The sequence below is a fragment of the Macaca mulatta genome, chromosome 7, assembly GCF_049350105.2.
Source record: "Macaca mulatta isolate MMU2019108-1 chromosome 7, T2T-MMU8v2.0, whole genome shotgun sequence".
Taxonomy (NCBI): domain Eukaryota; kingdom Metazoa; phylum Chordata; class Mammalia; order Primates; family Cercopithecidae; genus Macaca; species Macaca mulatta.
The window spans coordinates 39341739-39368988 of record NC_133412.1 but is presented as its reverse complement, the minus strand read 5'-3'; the positions used below and the strand labels follow the sequence as shown (position 1 = coordinate 39368988).

General features: G+C 34.8%; 1 protein-coding gene across 2 annotated transcripts in view; it reads left to right on the top strand.

Annotated features, from left to right (window-relative positions):
* Positions 1-27250, top strand: part of VPS13C (vacuolar protein sorting 13 homolog C) — a 193209-nt gene that overhangs the window by 29201 nt on the left and 136758 nt on the right. For both annotated transcript variants that reach the window (XM_015142394.3, XM_077938707.1), the window contains exons 6-14: positions 7684-7793; positions 10632-10691; positions 12917-12976; positions 13784-13864; positions 14724-14781; positions 16333-16460; positions 18169-18275; positions 19456-19627; positions 21275-21337. In XM_015142394.3, the coding sequence (XP_014997880.3) occupies positions 7684-7793; positions 10632-10691; positions 12917-12976; positions 13784-13864; positions 14724-14781; positions 16333-16460; positions 18169-18275; positions 19456-19627; positions 21275-21337 (839 nt within the window). The remainder of the gene's footprint in view (positions 1-7683; positions 7794-10631; positions 10692-12916; positions 12977-13783; positions 13865-14723; positions 14782-16332; positions 16461-18168; positions 18276-19455; positions 19628-21274; positions 21338-27250) is intronic.

Genomic DNA, 27250 nt, shown 5'->3' with positions numbered 1-27250 from the left:
TTCTATACTTAAGGTGTTGGATTTTATCAAAGTAATATGTACACACACTTGAAAATCAATACTTTTGGCAAAGGGACATGATAAAAAATGGCAGTCCCTTGTTTCATCCTTTGCTACTCTCCACACCAATTCCTTTGAGTTAGTAATATTTTTTACCAATGTTAACATTGTGTCATTAACCTAGTTCATTAATATAGGGCATTATCTGGGACTTCCTGTTATGGTAGTCCAGGAGTGTACTTCTCTTACTATCTCCTTGCACCCTGAATTCTCCTTCCCATTTTCTCATGATATGGATATATCGTAATTTTTGGCCAATTACTAGTCACTACTTAGATTACTATGACAATGCGATTATTATTCACTGCGCAGGTCAGATGATATGTGTGTTAGGCAGTTTTTGCATTGCTATAAAGGAATACCTGAGACTGGATAATTTATGAAGAAAAGAGTTTTAATTGGCTCACAGTTCTGTAGGCTGTATAGGAAGCATGGTGCCAGCACTTGCTCCTGGTGAGGGTCTCAGGAAGCTTTTAGTCATGGCAGAAGGTGAAGTGGAAGTAGGCATGGACCCACCCCCATGATGTAGTCACTTCACATGAGGCCCCACCTCCAACACTGGGAGTCACATTTGAACATGAAATTTGAAGGGGACTAATATCCAAATCATATCAATGTACTACGACTGTATTTCCTTTCTTATACAACCTTTTGTTTTTCTTGAATTTGTAAATGCTGCTTTCTTATTTGCTTAGTCTTCTATGTAAATTTATCTTTAATTCTGTTTCACATGCTACATGAAATTTGTCTGCTATATGAGTATTGATAGTGTTTTCCAATCGTGTAAACCCATCTATTGGTACTGTCTACCACCCTGTTGTCTCCTGGAGTTCCCCCTCTGAACTGATCGTTTTTTAGACCAGCTGCACAGTTGTCATCTTAGGACTGGTCTTAATTGCTCATTTATATTTAATTTCATGTTTCCCGGGCCCTTTGCCTTTTTTGCTTCCTTAGTATACTCATTTGTTTTCCTAGAGCACATCTAGAAGCTTTTAAGAATTGATGCACTGGATATAATTTCGAAAATTCTTTCAAGGCTGAATGTCTTTGTGTTTTACTTCTACAGACTTGTTTGATTTGTCTGAGGTTAGAATGCTAGGTTAAATATTAGAATTTTGAAGGCAATGTTTTCTAGCTTCCAGGCTCTTTTGAAAAAAGTCTGATGCCAGTCTACAAGCAGAAAAATTAGAGAGTCCTTGGACCTTCCTGTCAAAGACCTTACATTTTAATTGAGCAAATAAGAAATTTGCATAATAATAAGCAAGAGAAAGTGTTGAGTCCCATCAGGGAGACACAGACAGTTTTATGGGAGTTCAGAAAGAACATGTCATATTCAGCCAAAGAGATCAGGGTAGACACTGTGAAGGTGTATATTTCAACTGGATTTAAAGGATGGATCTGCAGAAAGGAGAGAAGGCATAGGTAGAGGAGACAGTGAAGGTGTGAATCATAGAGCATCTGTGGGGTCAGCTAACAGTTTGGGAGTCCGATAGAGAGTAGTTGGATGTAGGGTTGGAAAGCTAAGTTTAGGTCAATTTTAAGAGATTTGCATGCTCTGATGATGTTAGTGGTAATGACAGTGAAAGTAGCTGACGTTTATTGAGCATTTACTATTCACCAGTCACTCTCCAAAATACTTTATATGAATTAAGTGAAAGTTAAATAACTTGTTCTAGGTCACACAGTTAGAAAATAGTAGAGCTAGAATTTGAACCTGTTCTGGCTCTAGATCTTGTATTCTTAACCCTGTACAATGTGAACTTTCATCTGTAGCCAGCCGGGGAGTAAGTATTCCTTTTTTTTTTCTTTAAGAGTCCAAGGAATGACATGATCAGAGCTATGATTTAAGAAAGTTAAACTTGCAGTGTTGTCTAGAATAGACTGGATTTGGAGAACGAAGTGGAAGATGCTATCTAGCCATCATTAATGAGAATGGATATAAAGGATTCAGACAGTATATCTAAAGGGACCAGATCACACTAAAGTAAGATGAGGTCATTTCAGCCGACTCTAAAATTACTGTGAAGTATCACAGTAATATTTTATTCTGAAAATGGGCAAAATGGCATGCAAAAAGAGACCAAAAATAGCGGATTTTTGCACTGTTTGAAAACTTGTCAAAAATTTCAGTGAACCATTAGCTGTAATTGATATTTACCTACCTCACATAATTTGAAATGATTACTATAATTTTAATTGTTAAGAAGTTTGTGTGTTGAAAGAACGAAAATGGTGTCACTGTGAGTATTTCCTTAGAAATAGTTTTGGTGTCACCAAATTTTAATTATCCCGTTACATGATTTCTAATTATTTGAAATTAAATTTAGGTATATTTTACATGTGAAATTAAAGGTGTCTTTAAATTGCTTTGCATTTTGGTTATTGCTGCCATGTGGATGCAGGCACACATTCAGGGGAGTTCATATATGGCTTGGAAAACTTTGTTTACAAGGACATCAAGCCTGGTGGGTATGCATGATTAATTATATTCAACTACATAAACATTTTCTTGTGTATGCTTGTGCTTTTGGTGGAGTCCATTTGATGGCATGCCATCCTTTTAGAAAATATGGAAATGTAATTTGTGTTTTCCCCCTTTACTATTATTTCCTTTTCCTCACCTGTAGTCATTTATTCATTCACTAAATATTTGAGTGTCTTCTTGTGGCAATCACTGTACTGGATGATGCTGGATGTTTGTAGGGTAAACAAACATGATTCACTGTTCTTACGAAGCTTAGAGTATGATCTACAGATAACTTCCAGATTTGGGTTACCCTTTTGACTTTAGTTCTAGAGTTCATTAGTTTCTGAATTAAGCAGTTCCTCTCTGATAGTGGTGGTTTTGGAATGTAAAAAGCAATAAAGTGGATTTTTTCTTTTGAATTCAGAACCTTGACAGGAGATGTTCCTCTGAGCTTTAATTTGTTTCACCTCTGTTGTAGCTCTGGAGGTACCTCTAGACTACTGTCCTGTACAACATATTGAAATTTCAAGCTTCGCAAAAGGCAAATTAAAGGCTTACTGTTTGTATTAGTATTTATAATATGTTTCTTTTATATACTAGGAAATCTACCAAATACATTAAAATAATACTCCTTAGTATTTTACATAATCTGATTTGTTAAACTTTTTGTTTTATATCATACTTCAAGAGCTGTTATATTAACTCAATCAAACTTAAAATTTGTTTTGATTAAATGGCAATTGGGTCTATATCTTGAAATTTATAAACAATAAGCATCATGTTAGAATTATCTCTGTAGCTGGGAACTTTAATATGTTGATTCATGTGACCAATGGAAGAGAAATTTTCATGACAGACTTCACAGCATTAGGTGAAATTACCCTGAAAGCAGTTTCCGTTCTAATAAACCTAGTCCTTTTGTAAGTGTGCTTGTGTTAATTTGTCTTCTAGTTACCTTGTTTAATATAAAAGATAGCATGGAGATACTCATGGCTCACTGTCCAGTTTTGTAGGTTATAATCAAACCAACTTACTCTAGTCTGGGCAGCATTGTTAAAAATAGCAGACTATAACAGCTGTCACTATAAAAGAAAACATCATTGATTCAGTTTTTTTTAAAAAGGCACATTAGTGTAGATAAAAAATGAGGTCCAGAATGTTGGTGCTTCTGAAATGAGCTTAGTTTATTATGTTGATGATATCTTCAGCTGGCTAGGACTTAACGTGTATTTCATGATCATTTCCTCCTTTCAGTTTCTGAGTGTATATTATTTCCTCATTTGATGTTATTTCTTGTTTTTGTTGTATTCTTTTTTTTTTTTTTGAGACGGAGTCTCGCTCTGTCGCCCAGGCTGGAGTGCAGTGGCGCAATCTCGGCTCACTGCAAGCTCCGCCTCCCGGGTTCCCGCCATTCTCCTGCCTCAGCCTCCCGAGTAGCTGGGACTACAGGCGCCCGCCCCTGCGCCCGGCTAATTTTTTTTTTTTTTCTATTTTTAGTAGAGACGGGGTTTCACCATGGTCTCGATCTCCTGACCTTGTGATCCGCCCACCTCGGCCTCCCAAAGTGCTGGGATTACAGGCGTGAGCCACCACGCCCGGCCATATTCTAAATCATTGGTTCTCAAAAAGTCAAAATGATTTTCTTAATAATACTAAGCATTATTTGATTTTTCCTTTTGTTGACATTTACATTGCTGGTGCAAAAGCAATAGTGGCTAAGAATAGCTGGCTGCCTTAGCATGATTCAAGGCAGTGGCACCAGACTGTAGTAGTAGTCACTGTGTTCTTCACTACCATGCACTCACAGTAAGCAAAATGAAAGAAAAAAATTGCCAGTTTTTACTTAAGAATTCCCTTGATGAAGTAGGAAGTTTTAAATTTTAATGAACTTCAACCTGTGAGCATGTCCCTTTAATATTTTGTGCCACAGCAGAGGAAGTATACCTGCAGCATTTCTGCATACTGAAGTAGGCTGATTGTTTCAAGGAAAAGTACTTGTGGAGATGTTTGAGTTGTGAGCTGAGCTAGTTGCTTTTTTCTGGAAAACTATTTTTACTAAGAAGAATCACAGACTATCATTATTCAGATTTCGTTGTTTGGTAGACACTTCAACAAAACCACTTCAAGGAAAAGCAACTGGCAATATTTGTTGCCAGTGATAAAATTTGAACTCTTGGGTAGAATTTTGGAAAACTTGTGTTTGTCACCTTGAGATTGATAGCTTCCCAGTAGTACTTTAAGACTTTTCTGATGACATTGGTGGTAATATTAACAGATGTGAGTTTTGATATTAAATAATGAAATGACTTGACATTTGGAAGATTTGCATAATTCAATAAAGCAATATTTCCAATGGATGATGAAAAACATACATGTCTAAAGGGTCCATTTAAAGTGCAAGATGGACTAATTGATTTTAGTTTGTATGAAAAATTCATTCATAGGGTTTCAGATTCCACGATGCAACTATCTTTAAGAAACTTCCACTTGTTGAGTTTGATATAATATCTATAATTTCATGAAAAGGCAATGAAAATGCTCCCCCCTTTTCCAATTGTATATCTATAGTGAGATCAGATTTTCATCATGTACTTCAATTAAAACAACGTATCTCAACAGGTTGAAGGCAGAAGCAGATATGCTAATCCAACTGTCTTCTACTAAGTGAGACGTTAAAGAGATTTGTAAGAATGTAAAACCATGCGACTTTTCTCACTACAACTTTTTGTTTAAAAATATAGCTATTTTTATAACTATATGTTATTATGTAATGGCTTATTATTTTTAAATGAATTCATAATCTTTTCAGTTTTTATTTATAATATGGTAAATGTCAATAGTTATAACTCACATAAATAAGAAGTTCTTTAGAGTCCTCAAGTTATAAATGTTAAACGGGTTGTGAAACCAAAGTCTTTGAGAACTGCTTTAGTTTGTGATTGAGAACCATCGATTTATTTTTTATTGGATTAATTAGAAACTTTCTCTAAAGAGCTATATACCACTAAGAGTAGATTTAAACTGTTTAAAGAGGTTTAAACATGGTGTATCTGCCATTGAGATGAAAGGCAGAACATGGGGCTAGAAACCAGAAAGATAATTGGTCAGGTAAGAAGAGAATTTAAACCGAGGCAGCTGAGTCTGTGTCTTTGAAAGCTGTTCTAGCCAAGTGGAATGGTTTTCAGGGCTAGTTTGGCTTTCTTACTTGTTTCTTTTCAAATGGTATTTCTTTGAGAACTCATTCTTTTTATGTATGTTTGATTTATGAATAGAACAGAGTCAGACATTCACAGTGGCAAGTATTATTGGTATAGCACTATCCTGATTGTGTTACATTACTTATTAAATGTTTTCTTCTTGAAACTGAGGGTTTTATTTTTGTAGTCCAGGATTTGTTTCTTAATTTTTGTAGTGGCAGAACAATTTGCTTTTAAAAATCAAGGAAGAACAAATTAAAAATTTCAAGCTCAATTGCACGTATATTCTCTCAAATATATATAACATTAATTTAGTTGGATCTGGATTTTTAAAATTCATTTGAACAGATAAGTATTGTATGCTTTGTGCCCAGATATAGAATAATTTCTGACCTAATGAAGTCTCCTGTCTGATGGCAAGACAATTGAGCAAACACTTCAAATATGGTATAATCACTGTTTAATGCAATTCTCTGTAAGGTACAGGCTCTGGGGCTACTTGGAGTAGTTTAAGAAGGCTTTGCACAGGCAGTAGTGCGGACCTGAGATTTAAAAGCTGCCTGGGAGTTCGCCTGGTGAAGAACTTCAGGGAGGGCAACACAAGTTCACAGAATTACATGTGTAGAGGCATTAGGCATGAGAAAATGTGGCTTGTTTGGGAAACTATAAATATTATTTATGTAGTATCCAGTGCAAGGATGCACAGCAGGAAATAGAATAGGACAGGGACGTAGGGGTCACATCATAAAAGGACTTTCTCTATTGTGTAAACACATTTTAATTATGTCTGGGAGGTTGCAGAGAGCCTTTAAATAATTTTGAGCAAGAGATTAACAGGCTGTGATTAGTATTTTAAAAGACATCAATCTGGTAACAGGGTAGACGGACCTTTAGTAGGAGCTGAGTCTGGAGACTAGAAATCAGTAGATAATACAGAGACTGCCTCAAGAGTTCAGCTGCAGGTGATGCCTGATAGAAATTTCAGTATGAAGATTTGTAGGTTGAGTAATACAGGTATTGGTAAATGCCAGAATGCAGTGAGGTAGTGTTGAAAGAGAATGAGGTTTTAAAGGAATTCCTAATCGAATTCAGTGTACAGTCCAATGTACATGTTATGCCCACTTAATGTTCTTTATATCCTTGAGTCATTAAATAATTTTGCTTGTAAAGTGTATCATCCAGAGGAAGTCATCTGTGGGCAACTTACCCTTTCATTTCATTTATGTGTCTATGTTCCTACCATATGTTTATCAAAACCTTCTGAAAGTTTTATATTCTGTCATTGTTACATTTCCAATATTTTGGTAATATTGAAATTAAAGTGTAACTTTGTGAAGTCATTAATATTATAAAAGGCATTGGGAGTGGAGATTTTATCCAATTTTAGTATAATTACACCTGCCAATTTATTGTCTAGATTAAAGAAGGTTATTCTTTACTATAGAAAGTTATTCTAGACTAAAGAAGGTTTGTAAATTTGTCTTTATATTGAAGTAACAGGTCAGTTTAGAATAAGGTAAGGTGAGTTGTGCCAAAATTTGCTGTTAGGAAGAATTCTCTTGTTTTCTTTTCTGTCCTGTAGTCTCCTAACTTGAATTTTATCCTTTTCTCACTAAAATGCTTCCACTGAGAAGGACGTAAACGTAAAAAGCACAAAAAACATTTTAAGAAACCTTTTAAAGGTCTTGATCATTCAAAAGGTAGGTAAAAGTAGTTTTATGCCATGGTGTTGTTTATACACATTGCCACTTTATTTCTGACTTGGAATGTGAAATGAATGTCAGATAACAGTGTAAATTCAAAAACAAGTTTTAAGTTGGACATGCATATGAAAATATAAATAAAGACACTATTGGCTCTAATTTCCATTGAGTAGTGCCTTAGCTGTCCTTTGGTTATTAATTTTGAGGTATATGAGAATTTCAACTCTTGAGCTTGTATTTTTCTATTTTTTAATAGATAAGCCAAAAGAAGCCAAAAAGGATACATTTGTGGAAAAATTGGCAACTCAAGTAATAAAAAATGTACAAGTAAAAATCACAGATATTCACATTAAGTATGAAGATGATGTAAGTAATTTTTATTTACTAAGTTTAAGTTAATAATTAAATATGTATTTTATAATATTCTTGACTTTTCTATATATGGATTATCTGTACCCATTTTTAAATCCGAGATTGATTTTTTTCTTATGAGTACACTACCATATCTTCTTGTGTTAGGCTAGTTTTATTAGGCATTTATGTATGTAAATATACTATAAAATTATCATGTGTTCCTTTCTGAAGCTGATATAAGAGGTTTTTGGATTGTCCTCTGTTATTTTTTTAAATTTTATTTTACGTGTTAAGACTTATTATAACTTTAAGAAACTAATTTTTGCTTTATGCTGATGAGTTGATTCTAAAAGGTGATGAAATAACTAATGGTAATGTTAATTGGCCAAAAAGTGACTTAAAACTCTGGTCACTTGACTGTAGTCTCATTCTCTTTACATTCCACTGAGTTGGATTGAACACCCACAACTGTTCACACACATGTACAACAGTAGTTGCACAGAAGAAACCAAACTTCACTCATAACCGAAAGTGTAACATCAGCTGATTAAGAACTGTTTAACTGGCTAATTTTAATTAAAGTATAACACATATTTTGAACAATATGCATTGCTTTGTTTAAAAGTTTGAAACATGTAAGAACTTAAATTTTTTTCATTTATCTAGGAACCTGGAAATGTTCATTGCTTCTAAAAATGAGTTTAATTCTTTTTGCTTTAAGTTTGAATTGAATTAAAGCAATACTGACATTGCTAGAATTTATTTTTCTTTTCTTCATAAGTTCCCTATGTAACTTGATAGTCATCAAGACACATTTGTAGATTTTCAAAAAATACTACCTCTGTCTTATGTTGACTTTATTTATGGAGTCATTAAAATGAATTGTGTTAACAAATAAATGTCTTAAAAAAACCTCACTCATAAATGCCTTTGTTAATAACAAACTTAAGAAAATAAAGTATACTCAACACATCATGAAAGGGGAAGAATTATCATTAAAATCCTATGTGGAGATAAGTGAACCTGGGTACACTGTTGGTGGGAATATAAATTACTTCAGCCATTTTGGAAAACAGTGTGGAGGTTCCTCAGAAAACTAAAAATCAAATTACTGTATGATCTAGCAATCCCATTTCTAATTTGTAAAATTAAACTTTATCATAGGTATGTATATATAGGAAAAAACCTAGTATATTTAGGGTTTGGTACTATTTGTGGTCGCAGACATCCACTAGGGGGCTTGGAACATACCTCCAGAGGATAAGCGGGAACTGTGGTGTATAGCCAAAGGAGTTGAAGTCAGTATGTCAAAGAGATGTCTGCATTCCCTTGTTCATTTCAGCACTATTCACTATAGAGAAGATTGTCCATCAGTGGATGAATGGATAAATAAAATGTGTATATACACAATGGAATACTGTTCAGCCTTTAAAAAGAAGGAAATTCTTTCATTTGCACAATTATGTATTAAGAAATGGGTGTAGAGAAAATATAATAATTTATCATAAAGATGCTCACTGGGTAATAGCTGTGGTTTGTAGGTAGTACATTAGCAACTGAGGGTTGTCTTTAATAAAACAAATGGGTTTCTTCAGAAAGAGCTGCAAGTTATTTTGAGCTAGGTATCTCTAAGTATAAAAAGATGAGTGTGGGAATAAAGGAAAATATTTTGCCACAAGTCATCATATGTCTGATGTTAATTAAAATGACTTATAAAGCTATTCGTACTTCTCAACTATACCACATGGATTTTTTTCTGTTTAGAAAATTGTATGTGACTAAACTCTGTAGTCCCAGTTGGATGATTTAGAACATTATCCATTTCCCTTCTCCCTAGTTTCCTTAGTTTCTGCCATGACCAAACAATTCTCTAAGACTTTTCTTTAAGATGTCTAAAACAGTGACACTGTGCACATTGTGGTATAGTTTAAGCACCGTGGATTGCAGCTTGCATATTGAAGATCAGAAATAGAACAAAAACTTAATGTTGACAGATTTTGGATATAGAGACTGAAGAAATTAAATATTAAGGATCTAGAGATTTTCCTAGAAGCATTTTGAAGTGTTAAGAAAATTAAAGGCTTAAAGAGACAGTTCATATTTCCAAGATTAATGTGTAAATTTAAGGAGTGCAAGTACAGCCTTGTTACATGATATACTGCATAGTGTTGAAGTCTGAACTTTTAGTGTCTCCATCACCCATAATATACATTGTACCCATTAATAAATTTCTTACCATTTACACTACTTCTCACCCACCCTCAAGTCTCCAATGTCTATGATTCCACAAACTGACCATGTGTATTCATTATTTAGCTGCCACTTATAAATGAGAACATGCAGTTTGTGTTTCTGCTTCTGGGTTGTTTCACTTAAGATGATGGCCTCCAGTTCCATCCATGTTGCTGCAGAAAAACCCAAACAAACGTGTTCTCCTGTTTTTATGGCTGAATAGTATTCCACTGTGTACCCTAAGTGTTATTAAAATGATTTCACGGCAGTGTTATCTGTAACACCTTTTGAAATTTATCTGTGAAAACATCTTTGATGATATACATAAAAAGATTATTCCTTTTTAACTGTCTAGAGAAAAGTCTTGTTAGTCATAGTGAGTCGTCTTCTAGTATGAAAAGAGTTCCACTGGGAAAGGATCTTACTGGTAGCATAGAAGTGTTAGGTCTACAAAATATGGATAATCCCAGCCATGTTATTACTTGCCTCCCCTGTGTTTTCCACATATCCAATTGGGTTGTAACCTGTAAACACGTTTCCCTCTGCTGCCTATTGTAAAGGACATGGATTTGCCTTCACCATCAGCATATTTTACTGTTATCTTTTCTTCTTTGGTAGGTCACTGATCCAAAGCGGCCTCTTTCATTTGGTGTCACGTTGGGAGAGCTCAGTCTACTGGTAATGTTTGCTTTATTTAAAACTTCTGTGGAACCTGTAAAGTATTATTCTGAAGTCACAGGGTAAATTGTCTAAAATCAACTATTCTACAAAGAGCTATGGTTTTTTAAATGTACTATCATGCTACACAACTCTCTAGAAGTTTAACATTTTTAGTGATGCTATTATTACATTTTAAAATTATTTTTAATTGTCTTTCCATGTAACAAGTATCAAAATATCATTATCAAATACTTTGAAAGAAATAAAAGCTGTATCTTAAACGTGGGGAAAGTAGGGGAAGATGAATTTCTGTAGAGTGAAAGATATACATTTTTGTTATAGGTAGATGGAATTTCTAAATAGCTTATATATGTGCATATGTTTATGTATGTGTGTGTATGTGCGCGCACTCATCTCATTGGGCTATATGTAAATTATTTTGATTATTTTATAATGAATTTTTCTTTTAATGGTCTTTAAGGGTAGACAGCCTATATATAGGCTGGACATTTTCTTTTCTATTACAGGCAGCTAAGTAGTAGGAAACATGTTTTGGGGCATGTAAGTGAAGACAAATAGCTGAATTAGGTTTTGCTACGGAGAAGAAGATGTGGTTCATTTAGATACTTTTAAAGTTAAGGACAGTGAACCATAAATCCTACCAGACAAGTTTGCCTTATGTCTACTTATATGGAGAGGGCCTCAATAGGGAAAGAAGAGGAAGAAGAATGGAAGGGTGGTAGACTGGCAGAAAAACAGAAAAAGAAGGACATGGTTATGTGGAAGGCTTAACAATGTTGTGGGCATATAGAGAAGTAGAGATACACACGGAGTTGAAGAACAGAGCAGAAACAATAAAGAAAAAGAGAGCTGAAGAGACAAAGGAAAGGGAGTGAAGGAAGCTAGTGTTTAATATACTGTTTATCCTTTGCCTGTTTCCAAAATGACTTTGAAGTAGCTTTCGACCACAGAAGTATACAGTAACACCTTTAAAGAGGATAGAATCTATGTTCTAAAGGATAGAGAGAGAATTGTTTCAGAAAGCTGTAACTAATGATCGTGGTCATAAGGGAGCATAGTAACTTTGAGCTTCTAGCAGACAATGCAAAAAATACAAACTTGTCATATATCTCCTTTTGTCTGATAACAGATATACTGTTGCACAAGAATATGTAGTTTCCTTAGTGTTTGCTGTTGTTTGTCCCTTTGTTTCTTTGCTCAGACTCTTCATTCTGCTTTAGTTGTCTGTATTACTTTCTTCTCTTTGTCTGCCTGGTGATTCTACTCAAGTTTTAATACTTACGTGATACATGACCTTTCTTTCTCGTTCTTTTTCACTTCCTTCTTAGAATTTACCATTCCCTCTTTTATGCTTCGTATTGTATTTTATCAAAGACCTGTAAAATATTATTGTATTGCTTACCATGTTAATCTCCTTCTGTCAAAACCACATTAATTCACTGAAGTAGTACCTACCTTTTAGTGTTTTTGTGATGATTAAATGAGATAGTTTATGTAAAACATTTGGCACATTGTCTGGCTCAATTATTTCCTGTTTCAACTATTACAGTGGCTATTATAACAACAATAGCAATAGCAAACCTATCTCTTTTGTATCCATACCATTTATTTTTCTTTGCAATTACATTCTAACTTTTAAATCTAAAGTTATTGTCCCACCTCTGATCTGGATCTCATTTTACCTATCTGCCCATTGTACTCTCACTCTACTACTCCACTGAAACAGTTCTTAACAAGTTTCTCAAAAATGCCCTTGCTGCTAAATAAGTTTAGTATTTGGCATTGCTGAACATGCTGTCCTTGTAGAAACATGGTCATGCGGTAATTTCCATACCCTCCTGGTTTTCTTCCTATTACACAACAATTATTTGTTTTTTTAGAAAAGAATGTGTACCATCTTCAATAGTGTATAGGCTGGCTGTCTGTTTTCATTCATATCCAATTCTTTCCACAGTTCAAATTCAAATACGTATTAATCCAGTAATTATTTTCTGAATGAATGAACTCAAGTTAGAATCACGTCAATTCTCTTTTCATTGTTTCTTTGATTTTGTCTTATAAATATATGTAAAGAAATAGATAGCTAATATTAGGTAACATTAAATTAGCTTAAAGAAAGATGTCTTTTATTCCTAAATTATTTTGTTACATTTTACAAGTATTAGAGCACCATTATATGACATCCATACCACATTTCACAGGTATTCTCTTTTTTATTTTAGACTGCAAATGAACACTGGACTCCATGCATATTAAATGAAACAGACAAAATTATATACAAGGTATTATATTGGAATAAAAATTTTTGTTAGTTTCCTAGGTACAGTTAATTTATTTTCTTGAAGAAACATTGATGGAGCACAGCGTGCTGTTGGAGTGTGATTTAAAAGTCTAGGGTCTAGTTTTGGCCCTGCTACTTAGTGTGTGACCCTCTGTAATCACTTACCAGTTCTGAGATATAGGTTCTTTAGCTATCAAGTAAAGATACAGGATACAGTTAATAGGTCCCAAATGGTACTTTGTGAACATTAGATATTGAGATATTTTTAGATGTTATAGAAAAAATATTCTCTAATCAAGTAAGATTATTGATTAAAGTACTAAGCTATACATAATTAAACAGATACGTTTCATTTTATTTTAAACTATAGAGCTTTAAATATGGTAACAAACACTGAGTCTCCAAGAGGGATATTTAGTATGTAGCTTTCCCACCTTGTTGACCATAGACTCCTCTGCTACCACCTGTTTTCAGGAAACAGCTATTCGTATCTGCTGGAAGGATCATGTCTTTTGTTTTAGCAAAATGTTTACAGGGTTTGTTAAATACTAAATTCTCAATAAATATTTGATAATTGAATGAATGAGTTTCTTGGAAATAGTGTTCTTGAAAGCACAATTTAGCAAATGCTAGACTTAATAAAGTCTGAATAACATGAATATATTTTCCCCTCATTTTATATTATTTTCTTTAAAAATTCAAAATGGCATTTGGGTAATTTTGGAGTGGTGAACAGAATAATCTTTTAAAATTGATTCATAATTTCAATGTGTTGATTGCTTGATCTCTTTTCATTTTTCTCTTGTAGCTTATACGACTTGATAGTCTTAGCGCATACTGGAATGTAAACTGCAGCATGTCTTACCAGAGATCAAGGGAACAGATTTTGGTAATATTAATGTATACTTGGAAGAGCTAACTTCACTCCCGCTCCCTAAATTTGTTTAATGTAAGAGGGCATTCATGAGGACAGGATATCAGCCATTTGTTTAACTTGTATTTCGCTAAATCAGAAATATGAAAAACATCCTTTCAAATCCACTATGTGTCTTCAGAAAAGCAGTTTTGTTTTTGAAGATCTTTGTGAAATCATTCACTGGACAGTGACATCAGAGTCCATGGTATTAAATTAAAACTGTATTTATGCTTTTTTACATTCTCATTTTGATGATATTCTTGTCACATTTTGATATTTCATATTACAATGATTAAGAATATTATAAAGATAATATTTCTCAGATATAAAACATGTATCTTTGACAAATGTTTTAGACATTTGTTATGGTTATTTTCTGAATAGTAGAAGATTAATTCAAAACTTCAGTGTGCTAAATCAATCTTAGCCATGTTTATTTACTTAGAGGATAAAGAAAGAACAATTGAATTTTTAGAACTGGATAAATTTCAGTCTTCCATCTCGTATTTCTTGGAAAGATACTGTAACATATGATTTGCCTTTGACTAGAATGTGTCTGAAATCCCAGTGTATGGATATACATATATGTGCATTTTTTCAGAGTCAGAGGGGACATACTACAAGGTTGTTTGTAGACATACTGAATTCTTAAAATTATCTGCTTCTGTGTCTTTATACTTGTAAATAATGCTCAGTGTGTTTTTCTTATTAACTACTAGTAACAGAGAAACAAAGATACTAATGTAAGAACCAAGTTTTGTGTGTGTGTGCATGTGTGTGACTGAATATATGTGCATTTTCTTTTTCATTCTCATTCAAATTTTTTGTTTAGGATCAGCTGAAAAATGAAATTCTTACAAGTGGAAATATACCCCCAAATTATCAATACAGTAAGTAATAGTAAAAGTTTATTTCATGTTATAGGAAGAAACATAGAAGTAAATATATTATTTTAAAATACTTTTCTGATAATGTTACTTAGTCAAACAAAGTATATTAATTTTATACCTTACTATTATGATACAGCATGTTTGGGTTATAACTAATTATTTAGGAATAGATCGTAATACACACACCACTGGAGAATAGCAGATAGAGAAGGGCAGTATAGCTGTAGTTCATTCCCTACAGCCAACCTTCTTTGAATTCCATGTATTCTTCTTAGCTTGCTGTTGTATTCTTTGTTTTAGGATTTAGGTTTTCTTTCTTTCTTTTTTCAAAAAGTAACCAAATCTCTGAGATTCTGGTATTGAGGTCACCCTTATGTTACTACTGCAGTGTAAACGTAATCCTGCCACTCTAGAGAATTCTTTTTCTGAGCTTTTCTATTTCTTGGCAGCCTCACCTTTATTTTACAACTAGATCTCTAACACAGCTTCCTGCTTATTTGTTGATTTTTTCCATCTGTTTTCTTTATTTTAGTTTCATGCTATTGAAGCTACGGGTTTGTTTTTATTTAGTATACCCCTTTATGGTTGTTCTCAGCTTTCATACTCAGGTTGTTCCATATTACTCTGGTTCACTGTTGTTTTCTTCATGTTCTTTTATAACTAATTGAATTGACGCTGGATAATAGTTGGCACTTATGTTACACAGATCCCTACATTTTATGATGATAAAACTTTCAAGTGCTGCTAGTTTGTGAAAGCATTTAGGTTCATTGATGGTAAAAAAAATAGTTAAGGAAAATCTACAATTTCATTCTTAGGCATTTTCCATTTATAACTAGCCTTTAAAGCCATTGAAAATATTGTACAATCTTATGCAAACATATTTTTATATGGTAATTACCAGTTTTTATAGTTTTTTTTTTTTACCAGTTTTTATAGTTTTGATATTATTCACAGTTAAAATTTATCACCTTGCATTACCCTGTCATCTTCCCTAACACACCTTTTTATGTTACTTCTCAACCCGAAGATTATTTTCTTTAGTTGATTCTAAGGTTATGTACGTAATGATAATTTTGAAAATAATAAAGAGATGAGCAGATTCTTTTTTTGGAATGAATTTTATTCATGATCGTGTTACTAAATTTTGCTAGTGATTAATTAAGACAGAAATTTATCAGATCTTATTTCCTTTTTTGTATTAGTATTTTTAATGAATAATAAAATCATTAAATGTCTTGCAGCAAGGAAGAGAAGTCTAATTTTATGCAGACTGTAAATAACCAAGAGTAGATTGTTGTCTCTTTTATACATTTCTTACCTAGAAGCATAGGACTCCAATTTCCTCCTTGGAGATTTCGCTTTAACCATTGAGGTTATTATTATGCATATAAGTAGAAGCTTAAATTGCTTAAATATTTTTGGTAGTGATTTTATTACACATGTTTTTGATCATTTTTATTCTAGAATAACAGTGTTCTCATAATTATTTATACTTGTTTATATGTAAAAGCATATAAACATATCTTATGTCTTCCCATGTAATACAAGTTTTCCAGCCAATATCAGCCTCTGCAAAACTCTACATGAATCCTTATGCAGAATCAGAGCTCAAAACACCCAAACTGGATTGGAACATAGAAATACAAAATATTGCCATTGAACTGACCAAACCTCAGGTATGATTCATGTGGATATTTCCAGCTTTGATTAACCTTGAATCTTGACTGCTTTTATTTGTGATTATTACTTCTCTAGTGGTTGGTGATTTTTTGGGGTTCATTATATTGAGATTTGACCGTTTAAAAATTTTCGTTTTAAAGAAAATGAATTTCAAATTTAAGAAGTAGTTTTTAAAAATTTTATTTTGTCTTTTCCTAAATTGTGGAGAATCATATCAAACTGTAGGGAAGGAAATTATTTCCATTTGGCTCACAATTGTTGATGGAAGATTTTTTTTTTTTTTTTTTTTTTGAGATGTAGTCTCACTCTGTCGCTCAGGCTGGAGTGCAGTGGTGCAATTTCAGCTCACTGCAAGCTCCGCCTCGCGGGTCCACGCCATTCTCCTGCCTCAGCCTCCCAAGTAGCTGGGACTATAGGCGCCCACCACCACGCCCGGCTAATTTTTTTGTATTTTTTAGTAGAGACCGGTTTCACTGTGTTAGCCAGGATGGTCTCGATCTCCTGACCTTGTGATCTGCCCACCTCGGCCTCCCAAAGTGCTGGGATTACAGGCTTGAGCCACCATGCCTGGCCTGTTGATGGAAGATTTTAATGTGTTTTTCCCTCCTCAGTTTTTAATGGAAGGCACTCTTATTAAATATTGTTCTTTTAATTTTTAGAACAGCAATGTTGGCAGCTTTTTCCACTATTTGTTTCCCAAGTGTGGTTATGTGCCCCGAGAGTTGGGGTGACAGGCTTGGTGAACTGGAAGTGAAAGGAGGACAGGAGATTTAGCTAATTGAGCTTTTTTGTACAATTCTGTTCAATAAAAATGTAATGCAAGTTGTAATTTTATATTTTCTTGTAACTGTGTTAACAATGTAGAAAGAAAAAGGTGAAATTAACTTTAATAATACATTTTATTTAACTTAATATTTCCAAAATATTAATCATATCAACATGTAATAAATGTAAAAAGTTGTAATGAGACATTTTACATCACTTAAAATACATTTAAGTTCAGACTAGACACATTTCAAGTGATGAACAGCCGCATGGTAGGTAACCTTTAGTTAGAACTGCATTGGGAAAAATTAGAGAGGAGGAAGCTAGACTTGCCCCTGTTTAAAAATCTTCTCTGGTTTCGTGCTGCCTCTGGGTGTATGTTTCCCTCCATTTGAGCTGTTTGTCAGATCTACACAGAGTTGCTGTGTTGATGGTAAGATGGCTGCTTAAATAGCTTTATCTTGCTTTAGTCATGCAAATAATTTTTGCAGTAATTTCAAAATCAGCTCATAGCTAGCTACTGCTGAAACGATGGTCCAGAGGAAAAATATATAGTCTTAGAAACAGGCATATTTTATATCATAATTTACAGATACCATATTTCATTGTTTCTAAGATGTTAATTTAGTTTACATTTTAACATCTGAAAATAGGATGTATATATTGGTGATAACACAATTTAATTAACAGCAGTTTTCTTTTATAGTAGAACCTAAAATTATATTACAACTTAAAATTGATAGTGTCTTAAATTTGATGAACTGTAGTATACTTATAATTGATAGCATCTTAAATTTGATGAAATATAGTATATTATTGGGCTAACAGGCAACATTGTTCAGGGAATTTGGAGTCTCACTAGACTGAAAAATAGAATGAAATTTAGTCTTTATTTATATGTACAATGTAATAAATATAATTTTATTTTTGTTTTAACAGTACTTAAGTATGATTGACCTTTTGGAGTCAGTGGATTATATGGTTAGGAATGCGCCTTATAGGAAATACAAGCCTTATTTACCACTTCATACCAATGGTCGACGATGGTAAGTTAGAATTTGTTTTTTGTTTTGTGAGGAACATATAATCATATATTTAGTTACTGTCAGAGTTAAGCAACTTTCAAAAGCCAAGTAATTCAACCACTTTAAAAAAAGAGGCAAGAGTATTAAAAGACAAATAGTAAATATATTGATTACTTATAAAAACAGCTTTCACTTCTTTTGTATGTCCGTATTACTTTTTTCATATGAACATCCACTTGTATTTCTGCTCCTAGTTTCCCAAATTCCTTTTTTTTTTTTGAGATAGAGTCTTGCTCTGACCCCATGCTGGAGTGCTGTGGCGCGATCTTGGCTCACTGCAACCTCTGCCTCCCTGGTTCAGGCGATTCTCCTGCCTCAGCTTCCCACGTAGCTGGGACTACAGGTGTGTGCCACCACGCCCAGCTAATTTTTGTATTTTTATTTTTTTGAGACAGAGTCTTGCTCTGTCACCCAGGCTGGAGTGCAGTGATGTGATCTCGGCTCATTGCAACCTCCGCCTCCAGGGTTCAAGCAACTCCCTGCCTCAGCCTCCCAAGTAACTGAGATTACAGGCGCCCACCACCACGCCTAGCTAATTTTTGTATTTTTAGTAGAGACGGGGTTTCAGCATCTTGACATCTTGAACTCCTGACCTTGTAGATCCACTCTCCCCGGCCTCCCAAAGTGTTGGGATTACAGGCGTAAGCCACTGCACCCAGCCTAATTTTTGTATTTTTAGTAGAAATGGGGTTTCTCCATGTTGACCAGGATGGTCTCAGTCTCTTGACCTCGTGATCTGCCCGCCTTGGCCTCTCAAAGTGCTGGGATTACAGATGTGAGCCGCTGCACCCGGCTGGTTCCCAAATTCTTAACATTCAAGACATTCAACATTTTTCTAAAAGTTTTATCGCTTATCAGTCACCCACGTAGACTCAGTGTTATAACCATACTGGAATACTATTTCCCACGTGTCATTTTGTGCCTTTTGGATTTTGCTTTGGCAAACTCTCTTCTTTAAATGTTTTCTTATATCTAAGTCTATTTAAGTCAGACAATTTTACTGGGAATTGCTGAGCTCTTATAGGAAGAGAGTTAAGAAGAACAAAAAATTTGACAGCATAAGTTCTAAAAAGTCAAGACTTTTCCTGTTTTGTCTTAAACCTTTATATTCACATTTATGTTAACAAAATTTGATTTTCAGGTGGAAATATGCAATTGACTCTGTTCTTGAAGTTCATATAAGAAGGTATACACAGATGTGGTCATGGAGTAATATAAAAAAGCACAGGCAGTTACTCAAGAGTTATAAAATTGCCTACAAAAACAAGTTAACACAGTCTAAAGTCTCAGAAGAAATACAGAAAGAAATTCAGGTATATCTTGCATATATATTAGTGAGAACTATTATTTGTCTAATCATCCTTTAATATTCTTCTGCATGTAATTTGAATCAAAAAATAATTTTAGGAAGAACAGAATTCACCTCTTTTTGAGAGAGAATTATATGGGAAAATGCAGAATTTTTTTTTTCCAGTTTTTCTTCTTTAAAAAAACTTTTTTCCCCATGCCAATATCAGATAAAATAAGGTTAATGTAAACGATTTGGGAAACGTGTCTGGTTTTTATTATAATGTTTAGAAAGTCAGTATCAGAGCTGTTTAAATATGTGTTTATTAGATAGCTATATCTTGTTTTATTAGTAAACATCCTGTATTTATATGGTAGTAGCTTTTCAAAATGCTTCAAATATTATTTATAAAAAACTTTTACTTCTTGGGAAAGAAGAGGTCTTATCTACCCCCGTTTAAAAGTTAGAAACACGGCTGGGCGCGGTGGCTCACGCCTGTAATCCCAGCACTTTGGGAGGCTGAGGTGGGCAGATCACCTGAGGTCAGGAATTGGAAACCAGCCTGGCCAACATGGTGAAACCCTGTCTCTACTAAAAATATTTTAAAAATTAGCTGGGCATGGTGGTGGGCGTCTGTAATCCTAGCTACTTGGGGGGCTGAGACAGGAAATTGCTTGAACCGGGAGGTGGAGGTTGCAGTGAGCTGAGATCCCACCGTTGCATTCCAGCCTGGGCAACAAGAGCAAAACTCCATCTCAAGAAAAAAATAAAATAAAAAATAAAAAAATGAAAGGTAGAATCACACTGGATACATAATTTGCTTAATGTCTTCTGATTTCAGTTATAGAACTATTTCTACCAATGATTCATAATTTGAAAAATGAGTTGAATTACTATTTTTATGAGTCGAATTACTATTTTTCTGAAATAGTATGAAATATTAGAAAAAGCGTAGATATTAGAGTCAGATGGATTTGGGTTCAAGTACTGACTTGGATATTTACCAAGTGTCCTTCTGATTATGGACACAAGTTTCTCAAACTGCCAGGTCTAGTGTTCTTGTTCTCATATATAAAATGGTAACAATATCTGTCTTACAGAGTTGTGAGAATTGTATGAGACAGCACATAAAGCACTTAGAACACAGGTCACCCGGTTAACGTACTTTTATGTAAATGTCTCAAATCAGTTTCTATTTTAGCCTACTTACTGTTTTGCAGAATTTTACATTCTTAAATATTATGTGTTTTGTAATGGCACCCTTAGTACAATGGCTATATAATAATAAGAATGGGGGGAGTAAGAAGTAAGAATCGTAAGGATGGTATGTAAAACAGGTCCTCTTCGTAAATACTCTTGTTTTCATGTGCATTTATGTCTATGTGTTAATTATAAAGTTCTCACATAAAAATTATTTTCATACTGCATTTAATGAGGATTTATTTTCTTGGAAAACTTATTTTCTTACTGTAAAAAATTAAAAAACTTAAAAGTCTAGAATACATTCAGATTTATACTAATACTATCATTAGGTCACAGGTACTGATAATGGACTAGATATGCCTAGAAATCATAAACATTTCTTTTATCTAATGATAAAAGAATGATTAAATTTCTTGTTTTATCTAATGATTAAATTTCTTGTTTACAAGTGCCTCTCTGTTTTTTACAGGACTTGGAGAAGACTCTAGATGTTTTTAACATAATTTTAGCAAGGCAACAAGCACAAGTTGAGGTAATCATTTTTATTAGCTGATTTTATGTTTTAAACATGTTAATACCCCCTTTTATACCTAGGATCAAGAAATTGAAGTTTCATGAGTTGAGGTTTTTATTGCTTAATTTAGTCTCAGGAGAACAGAAACTGGAGTACTGAAAAAAAGCCACTAACATGAAGGGGAAGAAAAAACCTTAATTTTTTTTTTTTTTGAGATGGAGTCTCACTCTGTCTCCCAGGCTGGGATGCCGTGGCATGCTCTTGGGTCACTGCAGCCTCCGCCTCCCGGGTTCAAGTGATTTTCCTACCTCAACCTCCTGAGTCGCTGGGATCATAGGTGCGTGCCACCACGCCCAGCTAATTTTTTTTTGTAGTTTTAGTAGAGACGGGTTGTCACCATGTTGACCAGCCTGGTCTTGAACTCCTAACCTCAGGTGATCCGCTCATCTCAGCCTCTCAAAGTGCTGAGATTACAGGCGTGAGCCACCGCGCCTTGCCACTTACACAATTTTATAATGAAAAATCTGAAAAACTCTAAAAAGAAAGTAAATAAAAGACATCTATAATCCTAACAACTTAGAATACTACTGTTATCATTTTGGCTATCAGTTTTTCTCCCATGCTTATATACCTGCTTATTTGTGCTTTTTTTCTCTCTCTCTTTTTTTTTTTTTTTTTTAACTTTTTCTTTGTTCCTCTTCCTTCCCTTCCTTCTTCCTTCTCTCCCTTTCTTCTTTCTTTTCTCCTTTCTTTCTTCCTTCCTCTTTCCTTCACTTTCTTTTTTTCCTTTCTGAAATTGGAAATGATCTACTGATAATGTTTTATAACTGCTTATTTATTGTTGCCTTGTGTGCAATGTTCCATGTCATTTCTAAGATTCTGTAACATGACTTTTTGGTAATTAAAAAAATAAATTACAAATGCATTATAACTCATTGTAGAAAAGTTAGAAAATATAGATAAAACAAAAAGAATAATCTCAGAAACGAAAAGTAACTACTGTTAATACCTTTCTGTATATCCTTTTAGTCCTTTTTATAGTTATAGATGTCCATATACTTACTCATACTTTTAAATGAGATTAAGGCATATACAGTTGACCCTTGAACAACCTGAAGGTTAGGGATGCCAAGCCCCCGCACGATTAAAAATTTGTGTATAACTACCTTCACTTTTCTTTTTTTTGAGATGGAGTCTTGCTGTGTTGCCCAGGCTGGAGTGCAGGGGCGCAATCTTGGGTCACTGCAACCTCTACCTCCCAGGTTTCAAGCCATTCTCCTGTCTCAGCCTCCTGAGTAGCTGGGACTAGAGCCATGTGCCACCATGCCTGGCTAATTTTTGTATTTTTGATAGAGATGGGGTTTCACCACATTGGCCAGGCTGGTCTTGAATTCCTGTCCTCAGGTGATCCACCCACCTCGGCCTCCCAAAGTGCTGGTATTACAAGCATGAGCCACCGTTCCCGGCCTGTGTATAACTTTAGATTCTTCAAAAACTTAACTACTGATAGCCTACTGTTAACTGAAAGCCTTATTGATAACAGTCAATTAACACATATTTTTAAATGTTGTATGTATTATACACTGTATTCTTACAATAAAGTAAGACAGAGAAACGAAAATGTTGTTAAGAAAATTAGAAGGAAGTGAAAATATATTTACTATTCAGTAAGTAGAAGTCTATCACTATAAAGATCTTCACATTGAGTAAGCTGAGTAGTGGGAGGAGGAAGAAGAGGATTGTCTCAGGGGTAGCAGAAGCAGAAGAAAATCCTAGTATTAGTGTACTCATGCAGTTCAAACCCATGTTGTTCAAGGGTCAACTGTACACTTGTTCATTTATTCTGTTATGCTTGCATTATGGCTAGAGTATAGACTTGGGAGTCAGGTGGTCTGGATTCTGATCTCAGCTTTGCCATCTACTAATTATATGATTTTGGGCTATTTGACCCCTCTGTGCCTTAGTTTCCTGATTTGTGAGATGATATTAATTAGTAGAACCTACATCTTAGGATTATTATTAGGAGTACCTGATAATTCATTTAAAACACTTAAATAATTATGTGCACATAGTAATGACTAAATACATGATTTTTTTCATTGTCATTATCGTTTGCATTAGCCCGCAGAAATGAACAAAACAGGCAAAAATCTTTTATTTATATTGTAGTAGGGGATAAGGTTAATAAGTACTTCGATAAAAATAAAGTAGGAAAGAATACAAGGAGCACTGAAGCTAGGAAGTGATAATGATTTGCAGTTTTAAACAGTGTTGTCAGGAAGAGCCTCACTAAGAAGGAAACATTTGAGCAAAGACCTGAAGAACATGGGACAGTCAGCCAGAAAGATATCTAAGGGAAAAGTATAACCAGGCAGAAATAATAAAGTGTAACTGCTTAAGGGTTTTGGGGTTGGAACATACCTGGCTCATTGAGGAAGCTAACTGGAGTCCTGAGAGAGGGAAAAGTGGTGGTTAATGAGGTCAGAGAAGAAAGGTAGCAGAGGAAAGGCAGGGCTGCACGTGGGAGTTGAGGAGATTGCCAGATTGTGTAGCAGCATCTTACAAGCCATTATGTGGGTTTTGGTTCTTATTCTGAATTGGGAAACCAATAGTAGGTTTTGAGTACAGGATAATATGATCTGACTTAAGTTTTAAAATTCATCCTGGCTGCTTTGAAAGCAGACTGTGGGAAGGAAGGCAAGAGTGAAAACAGGGAGAGCAGTTAGGAGGCTATTGAAATAATTGAGATGAGCGGTGACAGTAGCTTTGCTGAAAATGGTTGCAAATAAAGGTGATGAGAAAGGGTCAGATTCTAGATATACTTCGAGGGTACAGCCAGTATTTCTTGACTGACTAGATGTGAGTTGTCGGAGACAGAGTAAAAAATGCCTTTAAATATTTTGACCTGGAGCAGTTGGAAGGATGGATTTGCTATCAAATAAGAGGGGGAAGATGGGAGAGAACAAGCTTGAGTGATACGAGAGAAGACCAGGAGTTCAATTTGGGACCTATTATGTTTTAGCTCTTAGACCTCAGAGGGGCAATGGAGTAGGCAATTATGTGGAGTTCAGAAGAGGAATCTGTGCTGGGCATAGAAATGTAGGAAGGGTCAGCACATGGATTTCTTTAAAGCCATGAGATTGGATGAGATCACCTCAGGAATTAGTATAGCTAGAGAAGAGGAGGGTTGCAAAGATCCAAAGCATCCATTGTTACAATCAGAGGGATGGGAAAGAACCAGCAAAGGAAGGGATTGCCAGAGTTGTAGTAGGGAAGCTGTATGAATGTAACACCTTCAAATTCAAGTGGAGAAAGAATTTCAAGGTAGAGAAAGTGATCAACTGTGACAGATGCACCTGATTTTTTAACTAAGATAGGACAGAATTGACCATTAAACTTACTAAATATGGGATATTTTAGCTATGACATTTTTCAAGTAATTTTTTTGGCACCAATTTCTTTTTATTCTCTTCTTTTGCACTCTTAATTTTATATTCTATGCATATATATAGATATAAATATATAAAATATATAGGCAAAGATGAAAATACCCATATATATTAGATATATATATATTCATACATAAGAGGTGTGTGTGTGTGTGTATATGTGTATATATGTGTGTGTGTGTGTGTGTGTATATATATATGTATTTAGACCTTTTGGTACTCTGTTCATTTTTCTCCTGCAATCTTTTTTCTCTCTCTAAGGCTAGATAATTTCTATTGATCTATCTTCAAGTTCTGTCTTCCTTTTGTCATCTTCATTTTGCTGTTGAACCCATCTTGGGAATTTTTAATTTCAGATAATGTATTTTTCAGGTCTGAAATTACTATTGAGTTTTTTTTTTTTTTTTTATAGTTTGCATTTCTCTATTGAAGATTCCAATCTTTTTAGTAATTTCCAGTGTGTTTGCCTTTGTGTCAGGTAACAGTGGCTCTCTGATAGTTCCAGCTATCAGACATTGAAGTTATCTGATTGTTGGCATCTGATGATTATCTTTCCCTTGAGAATTAGTTACATTTCCGGTTTCGTTTGTTTTTGTATGTCAAGTAATTTTGGATTGTATTTTTGACATTGTGATTATTATATAATCTATGAATCTTGTTATAATGCTCTGGAAAACGTTGACATTTTGTGTTAGTGTACAGCCTAGTTAGGTTCTAAATCTAAGTTGTGTTTGCCTTCTGTGGATGGTGGTTCAGATTTCAATTCAGCTCTTTAAACCTTTGGTATGTAAGTTTGAGTTTGTTTTACTCATGAATAATACAGGGGTTAGTTTGAGACTTGCACAGGTGGTTCATGTTAGTTGGGGTGGCTAAAACCTTTGCTACTTTGGTTTGGGTTAGTTTCACATATGTGAAGCTTGTATTAGACTGAGATTTGGACAGGTTCATATACAGAATTAAGAGATAATCCCCTTCTCAAGCTCTTTCCCTGCCAGGGTTTTCTCGTATACATTCTGGCCTTCATGAACTCCATTTACTGGTTCCTTGGCCAGAAGTACGGAGTTTTTCTCAGGGTTTTAGCTGCCGGTACAACTGTGCTCCATGTTCCTCTGCTCTGCTCCATGGTGAGGCCCTTGCTCAGGGCAGAGCCGTGTATAGTAGTTTTCTATGCCTATATAACAAACTTTGTGGCTTGAAACAACACATAGCTATTATCTCTGAGTTTCTCTGGGTCTAGAATCTAGGTATGGGTTAGCTGAGTCCTCTGCTTAAGGTTTTAAAATATTGCTAGATGTTGGTTTGGGACTATGGTATCTGAAACGTGACTGATGGAGAATCTGCTTTCCTTGGCAGAATTTAGCTCTTTGTGGCTGTGGGATGGAAGGCTTCAGTTTTTTGTTGATTTCTGGCTAGAGCTGCCCTCAGCTTATAAATATCATCTTCAGTTCCTTGCCTAATGGGCTTCCCAACATAGAAACCGTAACATGGCAGCTTTCTTCTTCAAAAGAAGGGAGAAACTCCAGCAAGATGGTCGCTAAAGTCTTGTATACATAACATATACATTGTACACAGAATCAAGTATATTTCATTACCTTTGCCATATTTTATTGTTTAGAAACTAGTTGCAAGTCATGCCCATGCTCAAGGGCAAGAACATTAGAAATGGGAGATTATGGTGGTGGGGTGGGATGGGGTGGGCACACCATGTGAGAAAAACAAACGTCATGGAAAACTCAGTCTTGTGCAGGTCACTTCTCCAAATTGTGACCCCTTCTACTGTTTGCCTGCTTTGCTTACTTTTCAAAATCCCAGGTAGATCTTTTTTATTTTTTGTTCAGAAGTTTTAGATGGTTTGAAGAGGGCTTATGCCACCATAGAACTAAAACTTTCACTGAAATTAGTAATAAAGAAGTCACTTGAGAGCAATTTTTATAGAATAATGTGGGCAGAAACTTGATAGGAATGGGAGACATTGAATAGGAACAGTATGATTCTTTGCTGTAAGCAGAGCAGATAAATGGAGCAGTAAGTGGTGGACAATGTGGAGTCAAGAGAAGGTTTTGTAACTTGCTTTTCTTTCTTTAACAAAATTATAGTGCCCATTTTCAGTGCCAGCAGAACCATTTTTCTGACATCATTTAAGATAGCTGAATAGAGGCTGGGTATGGTGGCTCAAGCCTGTAATCCCAGCACTTTGGGAGGCTGAGATGGGTAGATCACGAGGTCAGGAGTTTGAGACCAGCCTGGCCAACATAGTGAAACCCCGTCTCTACTAAAAATACAAAAATTAGCCAGGTGTGGTGGCACACACCTGTAATCTCAGCTACTCGGGAGGCTGAGGCAGGAGAATCGCTTGAACCCGGGAGGCGGAGGTTGCTGTGAGCGGAGACCACGCCATTGCACTCCAGCGTGGGTGACAGAGTGAGACTCCATCTCAAAACAAAAAAAAAAAACAAAAAAAAAAACTGAATAGTATTCCACT